At 45.6% G+C, this 9,680-nt stretch overlaps 1 protein-coding gene across 1 annotated transcript; it reads left to right on the top strand.

The window, feature by feature from the left end:
* The first annotated feature begins 201 nt into the window (after window positions 1-201).
* Window positions 202-9,281, top strand: ntf4 (neurotrophin 4). The gene is made up of 2 exons (XM_086055212.1): window positions 202-688; window positions 7,016-9,281. Exon 2 carries the CDS (start codon window positions 7,035-7,037, stop codon window positions 8,214-8,216), a length of 1,182 nt encoding a protein of 393 aa, XP_085911338.1. The 5' UTR covers window positions 202-688; window positions 7,016-7,034; the 3' UTR covers window positions 8,217-9,281.
* Window positions 9,282-9,680: the final 399 nt, after the last annotated feature.

Raw genomic sequence — 9,680 nt, 5'->3', positions numbered from 1 at the left:
CTGAGTATAACTGTTAGAATGTATTGTGTTGATTTGGATTAATTGTTTGATTTAAACATTAGGACTGACGTGAAATACAATTTAACAGAGTAACGTTGAACCCTGGTCGTGTTTCGCGCTTATACTTTTATTTTGACACACATGCCTGGATGTCAGGTGTTCGGCAAGTGCTAGCTTGCTGAAGCCCGAGTTGACTTTTTGCGCGTTGCTTTTGCAGCCAGGCGGAGTTGCGGAGCTTCTTCCAACATTTTAGCCAACTTGTCCAGCTCGCCACCGCGCATTCTTGAAGTGAGGAATGTTTTCATCTTTGGCCTTCTTTGGAGAAGCATCCAGGCGTCGGAAATCTGTCACACCGCTTTGGCTTGCCTTGCTTTTCGGGGCTAATTGAGCACTTTGTCTCTGGCACTTTGGTTGGGTGCGCTCCCCGCACAGCAAGCGGACTTTTTTTTTTTTTAATAACTTTCTTTTTCTCCCCCCGGACACGACATTGGACTGTTTTTATTTTTTTTTATGTTGGGATGTCATGGACTTTTCAAAGGAACAGAGATATGTGCGCGCGTGTATTATATAGAGTGTGCTTTTTTGACTTTCCCCCCCTAAAACCAGTTGAGCGACTGACCGGGGTCAGGACTTGGGAATCAATGCGGTGTCAGCTGGAAGGACGCGGGGTCCGGATCTCACCTCAACGGTATGGATGTTTCAACTTTTAAACTATTTTTTTAAACCATTATTTCAAGATTCAGGGCGTTTATTGTTATGCGCTTGCTGTACTAGGAAAACAGACGTTAAACATGGAATGACTGCCCTCACAAGAATAGAAAAGATAAATAAAAGCGGGTAAAATATGTTATTACACGTCTGCTTTATTGTAAGAGACGTGGTCGGCAACTCCAAACTTGATTTATTAATTGCTAAAGTTTATAATGTAATGCCAAGAGCAGGTTTATTGTGCAACTTTGTTCACAGATCAAAGCAATTATGAAAAAAGACCAAAGCGTTGTCAAAGTCCAAAGATGTCGCAAAGTGAGAGAAATTACATGTCATTACGGTTTTATTGTGTTATTTCTGGTAGTTTGTTTCCAGCTGTGTGCTTGGGTGACTTTTTTTTTATTTTTTTTTTTTAATTTGTAACAGAAGGTGGTGACATTTTCGGCTCGACGCTCAAATTCCTGGCATGTTTTGGGGTGTAATTGGCGCACTTAAATGTGTCGCGGGGAAGAGTAAAAATACTTAGTTACATGCCAGATGACTTTCTCCTGGTGAGCTGTCACGCATGTGGACATATTTTGTGAAGCTTGATTGGATTGCTTGATTAGGGTTGGTGAGTACTGTAATTTTCTGATGAAGCTGTGACATCATCATCTGTCATCTGGCGTTGTAGAATTGGGAATCCACCCAAAACATTTCGAGGGAACACATGCCGCTGGAGTCATCACGCAAGATTTCACAAGACTAAGGAATTCCCCGTTTTCTCTGGATTTTTTTTTGCTGATTCATTGGTGGCGAATCCTTGAAATGATCCATCAAATTGGACGCGGTGATCTGCCCACATTTGATGGTGTGTTGAAAAATGAACGCTTTCGCATCATTGTCTGTCGAGGATAGCGGCTTCGGATTTAGGCAAATCCCCAAAGTGCTTGGTTCAAACCAGAATGGCTGACTTGCTGTTCACTTTTAAGCATGGGCCCTTGAGACTTTTTTTGTGCGTCCTGTTATGACGATTATGTCCACCCAGTTTCATATTCCGATTCCCGAAACTGATATTTTCCCTAACTTGTGTGTCTTTACCCAAAATGTCAGATTTCTTGTTGACTTTCAGTCATGGGTTCTTGAGACTTTTTCCCGTGTCGTGTTGCGATAGACGTGCACCAAATTTTGTGTCAGTTGGTGGAACTGGTGTTGGAGGCAGATTTTTTTTCCCCAACTTTCCAGCGGCTCTCCCAGGGGAATTTGCCCAATTTGTTCGACTCCCATGGAAAAAGTGGTGTTGGGGGGGCAAAATTTTCCAATTTGCTCAAATGGCCAAATTGACCAGAAAATGGCTACTTCAACCCAAAATGGCTGACTTCCTGTTCAGTTTCTGGCACTGGTCTTTGACACTTTTTCCCGTGTCCTTTTTTTTCTGAACATGACCACCCAATTCCGCGTTGATTGTTGTCGGGAGTGACTTTTTTCAAATTTGCTTGAGTTGACCTAGAAATGGCTACTTCAACCCAAAATGGCTGACATCTTACTCAGTTTCGTTTGTGGGTTCTTCAGACTTTTTCATATGTCGTGGCCACCAAATTTGATGCCAACTAGTGAAACTGGTGTCAGGGGCTATTTTTTTCCCCCCTAACTTTCAGAATTGGCCCAAAATGTCCAACTTCCTGTTCCGTTTCAGCCTTGGGTCCATCCGCCTCTTCATTTGACACAAAGAGTTTGCATGACGACAGCGTATACCTTATACGGCTCAGTTGCGCGAGCATCAAAAGGTTCTCTTCTTCAGTGACACAGGTTACGTAAACTCAATTCTGATGGCCCGCAAGTTGGAAACTGAAGAATTTGACCCAGTTTGTCAGTAATAATCCGCCACTAAAGTCACTTGAGCCTCTTTGGTGGCAATTATTCCAAAAGGAGCAGCTGTGAAGAGCTGAACTCGGCCTGACATCAGACAGCGAACGGATGAAATAACGACGTTATGCTTTTTCGTTGTCTTTTTTTGTGTCTTAAATCATCGCCAACCGCGTTGTCGCTTCTTGTAAAACTTCAGCTTTTATTGCTTTTAACTGCTACTTTTCATGTGCTTCTTTTCGCAACTTGTATGAAGCGTGTGAGTCTTTATTAAAGCTGACGATTGAGTGGTTTGTTGTTGTTTCTGTTTCTGTTACAATATACAATTAATTGCCGGGGATACAATGGGCTAAAAGGTTGGCAGAAATGCATCATTACTTTCTTTGGAAATATATTGCCACTATATGGGCGGCGAACACAGATGATCATTAAGAATAACACATTCGTAATACATACCTGCATCCTTTACTCGTTCCCCCCTCTTCTTCTTTCCTGTTTTGTCTATCATTCCCCCCTCCTCCACAATCTGTTCTTGCATTAGAAGGTGACTCCACAAGGGGGCGCAAGTTTCATATGGAAATGCTGCCTTGTGTGGCCTCACATGTTGCGCATGCCAGAAAGCGCCATTGGATATTTCCATTACTTGCATGATTCCCTGTACCTGCTTGCTTTTTTTTTTTTTTTTTTTTTTTTTAATAAATGCCTCCCAGGTTGTTTGAGATGAAAGTGTGCGGATTAGTAGGACAACGGAGCTCAGCGGCCGTCAGATGGTTTGTCATTTTGGATTAGCAAGCTAACAGGCTAGTGGCACACTATCTGTTGCCAGGTGGGGGCCCTGCTTCGGGGCATCCTGGCTTGGGAGGTGGCGTCCTTTTCCTGCCACGTTTCACGTTCAGATAACAAAATTGCGCCTTGTACGGTCAATCGGTTTTGCCTTTTGAAGGCGGCGCAATGTTTCCGCCTTTTTATTCTGCAAAAAAAAAAGAAAAGGATTTGGCTTGTGTTGGTTGCATAAAAGACAAATGTGTCCTTTTTGTACAATGTCTTGGAAGTTATTATTTGTCCATTATTAGCGCCAATGACAAGAACCGCATTCAATGCAGCTTTAATGATTTTTTAAACTAAATTTGTGTTATTATTCTTACAAATCTGACTCAAATGTGTTGCCTCCATTAGTTAATATACTTAATAAAATGAAAATGCTAAGTGCTAAAGTGTTATGGGAACGCAAAGATTTGAGTTCACAGGTCAGCCTGCTCTCTGGTTTTTACGTGACGAGTCGGGTGGGCTGGGGGTGGTGGGGTGGGCGTGTTTGTTTACCCTCCATTTGGAAGCATGTTCGCATTACCGCACACATACATGCACACACACGGCGGAGGGTCTTTGTTGAGGCGTGCACCAGCCAAGCGTGTGACGGGAGCAAATGGAGCGCGCTGATCATCAAGTGTTGAGCAAGACACGCAAAAACACTCAGTGTGACACACACACACACACACACACACAAATGCACACTGTGTCAGAAGTGTAATTGTGTGTGAGGGGCGTGTTAACTGCCTTCGACTGTGGCGTCATCGCACTAAACGCACCTGACTACCACACACACTGTTGCCCAAAACGAAAATGTTACCGGTTTGATGTTGTGTTTTTTGCAATGTGCAATCAATGAAAAACATAAGGGAAGCGATCAGCTTACCTGATGAGCCGATGGGAACGGTCACGTCGGCGCTGGTGGCCGCGGCCGTCCATATGCAGCCGTCTGCGCCTCAAACACAAGCGTTACATCTCTTGACATGAAATATAGAGCTTTCCAATTCCCTCCCGACACCTTTTGCTGCCAACCCGAGTGTTTCAAAACCGGCCAAGGAACTAGAATCGCCTCTTTTGCGAGAGCCTCTCTGTGAGCGGCGATTTTAGAGTCTTCGCTGACTGTTTTCATAATCAATTAAGGCATTTCCGTCGTCAGTAAAGGTAACTTGCAAGTTCCAAAAGTAGTTCACCAGTGATGGGGCATTGTGATTTTCTAGGAATCTTCTAAAAGTGATCGTTAAAAGAATGTAAACAATGCTAAAGAGATTTCTAGAAATAGATACTATTTGTGTATTATTTGTCTGTTTCCCAATTATTGCAAGAAATGATGCACAGTCAGTGTCTGAATCCACACAAACAAATGTCTTTCATTATTAATAATAACTAGAGCTGTCACTAAGATATCTTTTTAAAGTGGACTATGCTATCAATTATTCCATTAATTACTTGGGTAATTACCCCGCCCCCCTGTTTGGAGGCAGAAATTTTTGTGTCAACCAATTTTGGCGGTCGATCGACTTTTTTTCCTATGCCTAATATATAATAATAATATGATTACATGTCGTTTGAGTTCATCTGTTATTTCAGAAGCGTGGTTCAAACTGGTAGCGCTTTGCACTAACCAGCAGCCATGAAGTAGCTGTCAGCTTTAAAAAGTTTGCTGACCGCTGATTTAGAGTCTTAAATCGTTTGGGTTTTTTTTTTTTTTTGGAGTCCCGGAAGAGCAAAACACGCATGTTCGTCAACATGCAAGTTGCGGGCCACAACACAGGAAGTTGATGCTGCCTTTCATCAGCAGGGTGGGGTCGGCGCAAGACTTTCAAAGCCCTGTCAACGCGCTGATTTTTCTTCCGTCGCACGCACGCTCGCTGACTGACAAAACATTTGTGTAGTGCGCGCACGCACTTCTCCACAAGGTCCACTCCTCGGCACGGTTTGCTTTGCTTTGAGGTGACCTTAAGCAGTCTCGCCGGCATCACTGACATTCCCGTCATTCCGCCCTTTTTATTAATTAATTTTTTGGAACTCTTTCCCATAAGATGGCCTTCTCCCCGCTTGTAGGCGGGGAGGGCATCTCGCCCGCGCTTTCTCGCTGACTCACGCGCGACGACGCCGTCATCTTGACTCATGACTTTATCTCTGTGATGTCACGTGTCAAAGGTGCTCGGAGGGCGTGTCTTATTTGTGGAGAGCTGCGCGTGAGATTATGTGTGAGTGTGTGAGAGGGCATGTGCATGTCAGAGATGTTGTGAGAGCGTCTGTGTCAGAGAGACAAGAGTGTGTGTCAGTGATAGAATGCGCATGTGTTTGTGTGTTTCAGGGTGGGGATAGTTCGGGATTTTTTACATTCAAGTTAGATTTTATTTTTGTTTTGACTTGACCTTTAATTTTTAGAGCAGGTTTGTTCCATTTTTTTTTTTTTAAAAAAAAGCTTTGAGTTTTAGCATTAGGTTTTTTTTTTTAAATATCTGGAGTATTTGTCAAACGCAAGAAAAAAGTTCATAAGGTATTGCGTAATAAAGTGAGGTAAAGTCCAATTCTCAAACAAATGTACAAAAAAAATACATTTCAAATGAACCCTGAAAGCTCAAAACAAAGGACATTTTTGTTACAATTATAGTTTTAATTTGTTTTATTTTTTTGAAAGCATTTTTGCTTTTTTAAAAAAATTTTGTTAACGAATTTAATTGTATAATTTCTGATATATTTTATAATAATTCAATGTAATTGTATACGTGTGTGTGGGCTTGTGTCCGATTGTGCATTTTCAAACGCGTTTGTGCGTGTGGTTGTTGTCCTCTTGACTCCTGACTTGCATCTCCGTGATGAGACGCATGAAAGGTGTTTGTAGAGTGGGCATGTCTTATTTGACTTGTCCACCTCAGCACCTGGCTAATCGGGTCTAGATTGACGCGCGTGGAGGTCTCACGGGTGTCAACTGAGGCGGCGCGAAGGTATCAGCAACGCCTTTGGAATGTTGTAAACGTTAACTGGAGTTGGAGGGATAGTGCCAATTTGGCACAGAGCAGCAAGCTTCCAACTCGGTCGTCAGCGTTACAGATGCCGCCTCTGCTGTTCAGGTGGTGCTCGAGATTTATGTTGACAGGCAATCTCTATACTATTTACTCCTTAAGTACTATCCGGATGCATTAGCGCTGATGTCGACTGTCAATTAGACTTTGAGCTTTTAGTATTATTATGAATGAGTGACGTTGAAAGCTCCAAACAGAGGCGCGAGCAAGACTTGTGGCTTTCATGTGGAAAGTTTTGAACCTGCGCACATTCCAGACTGGCTCGCCTTCCAAGGTCAACCCCTCTGAGTGTGCGCGCGCGCGCACGTGTGTCCGAGTTTCCGTGTCAGAACGTGTTAGTCTAAGTGTGCGTGTGACAGATTGTGAGAGTGTGTGTGTGTGTGTAGGATCTCTATCTTGAAGAAAGCGGAGGACGACCTGGCGCTACTCTTTGGAGTTTTTTTCCACAGGTTGTGCCAAGATTTGAAGGCCCCTGCTTGCTTTGAGCTCATAAAGTTGCGTTCCTCCCATAAACTGCCCGTTTTACATCTTAATTGAGCCACTTAGCTGAACGGGATCAAGCACATTCCTCTAACTAACTAACTAACTAACTCTCTCTCTCTCTCTCTCTCTCGCTCGCCCAGCTGATACGTCCTGGGAGTGATGCACTGGCTTCCCCTGGTTGCCATGGTGATCGCCTCGGCCCTGCCCTTCCCTCACAAGCCCGTGTCCAGGATCGCCTCTGCCGCCAGCGCGGACGCCGAGCGGCGTCGCCTCGGCGTGGACTACAACTCCCGGGGAAATGCCTCGCAAACGGAATACAACACGGCCGCCCTGGAGAAGCGCATCCAGAACTCGCCGGAAAGGAGCGCCGTTCCGGCGGGGGGAAAGAACCGCAGCCGGCCAGACCACACCCGGGCGGACGGCGGTTTCCTGGACTCCACGAATGGACCCACGCAAGTCTCTGAGGTGGAAACCCAGATAATCCAAAGTCCTCCATCCGCCGGGCCGAGGACTCCCAGAGGATCCGCAACGACCGTTCCCGCGGAGCAGCTGAGGAACGTGTCGAGGAGGGGGCCCACGGCGAGGGGGGCGACGCCCACGCCCGCGAGCGGCGCCGTCAACGCCACCCCGGAGGCGGGGTGGGGAGTCCTGGAGGGTCTCCTGGAAGGGGGCGGGATGTTTCTGGACGCCCACCCGCGGGTCCTCTTCTCGTCGTCGTCGTCGCCCCCGGAGCACCCGCCCCTCCTGCTCATGCTGGAGGGCGGCCTCCTGGAGGACGACGCGGTGGAGCTGGACGACACCCACGCGGAGGGACACGGCGATCGGAGCCTCGCTTGGGGCAACGTGTCGGGATTTGCGTCCGACGAGGGCCGCCCCGTCAGGAGGGACAAGCGCTCGCATTTGATGGACCGCCGCCGGGGCGAGAAGTCGGTATGCGAGGCCGAGAGCGTCTGGGTGACGGACAAGAAGACGGCCGTCGACTTGCGGGGCCAGGTGGTCACCGTCCTGCAGGACATCCAGACCCAGACGGGGCCGCTCAAGCAGTACTTTTACGAGACCCGCTGCCGCCAGGCCGAGCAGCAGAACAGCCGCGGGGCGGCCGGCAGGGGGGCGTCGCAGCCCACCGGGGTGGCGGACGCCGGCTGCCTGGGCGTGGACAAGAAGCAGTGGGTGAGCAAGTGCAGGGCCAAGAAGTCGTACGTGCGCGCCCTCACCAAGGACGCCAACAACCTGATGGGTTGGAGGTGGATCCGCATCGACTCGTCCTGCGTTTGCGTGCTGCTTTCGAGAGCCAATCAGATCCTGGCCCGAGAGGCGCTGGCCCGCAGGGGGCGGGGATAACCGTACGACACCTCAAAGACCTCACGCCAGAACATAGTATAGAGAGATGTTTTTCTACGATTGATCTTTCATAACCTAAGTTATTAGTACGTAAGCATGTGTATGACTTTGATATTAATATATTCCTTCACCAGTCAGTGTGTACGTACAGTGCTTAACAAAGGCAGTATTAGAATAGCCGTCACAATGGTCAGTCAGAAATTCAAGCACAACGTGCATCCCCAAGTCCTTTTTGTCTCTTCCAGAATCGAAGGAACTCACGACCCCACAAATGTGTTGAGGAAAAAGAGGTGGACATTTTACGAGAATTACAAGCATTTTACGCAGGATAAACTGAACGTTTACGACAAAAAAAAAAAAAAAACTGCAATTTTACAAGATGTAAAAATCATAACAGTATAAGTTGTAATTTTATAAGAATTGTTTTTTAATTGTACCAGAACAAATATGTCATTTTTAAATAAATGTGCAAATATTATACAGGGTTTTTTTTTAAATTTTTTTTTTTACTTTGTACGAGTTATAATTTACAGAAAAAAGGGGCACTTATGAGAAAATGTATTTGAAAAAGTCAGACTACTAAATTGTAATACGAGCAAAAAAATATTTTGGGAGAATAAATTTGTAATATGATAGACATTTTTACCATGCATTTTTTTTAACATGATGAGAAAAAAAGTCACAATTTTAGAAGTTGTGATATTAGAAATAAAAAGTCAAAACTGTATGAGAGTAAAGTCATATATCATGATTGTTTTCTGTTCAGGAGTTGACGTCATAATGAATTTCACATTCTCATCAAGACAGAAAATGTGCTTTTCTGCATTGTTTCCCTTCCTCTCAGGCAGCTGTGGCTTCAACAAAATACATTTGTTCAGCACTGTATGTCTCTGTCCGTTTGTGTGTGGAGCTTGTATCCTGTATTTATAGAGGAGCGGTGGGTGGCGGGGCGTCTTGAGCTGGCTTCTCCATGGGGGAAGCGGCGCCCCCTACTGAGGCTTCGTATGAATGTTGTCCCAGATGGGGAGCATCTTTTCAATAAATGGTCGCGCTTCATCAACGTCATCAAGTCTTTTGTTCATTGAGACATGGCCAAGCCAGCATGCGCCTCATAAATGGCAATATTCGGGCATGGGTCCCCGAGACTTTTTCATGATGGGCTTGTCCACCCAATGTCATGTCAATCTGTGAAACTTAGTCTCAGGGGCTGTTGTTCTTCTTTTTTTCTAACCTTCTGGGGGCACTACTGAAGAAATTCACCCAAAATGGCTCTTTCGGATTCAAGTGGGTGTCCACTTCAATTTCAAGCATAGGTCTTTGAGACTTTTTCCTGCGTCCTACGCTGATGGACTTCAGGTCAATCTGTGAAAGGTGTGCTTTTTCGTGCATCCCGTGCTGACAGACATGCCCACAAAATTTGCTGTGCCTCGCTGCCTTTTTTTTTTTTTTTTTTTGAACTTAATG

Source organism: Filicampus tigris, chromosome 16 (assembly GCF_054856515.1).
Source record: "Filicampus tigris isolate MCC_2025a chromosome 16, RoL_Ftig_1.0, whole genome shotgun sequence".
NCBI lineage: Eukaryota > Metazoa > Chordata > Actinopteri > Syngnathiformes > Syngnathidae > Filicampus > Filicampus tigris.
Note: the sequence above shows the minus strand (reverse complement) of the source record. Positions and strands in the feature narration are given on the sequence as shown.

Coding starts and splice junctions, on each gene's coding strand:
- ntf4 (XM_086055212.1), top strand. CDS start 7,035: ATGCACTGGCTTCCCCTGGTTGCCATGGTGATCGCCTCGGCCCTGCCC.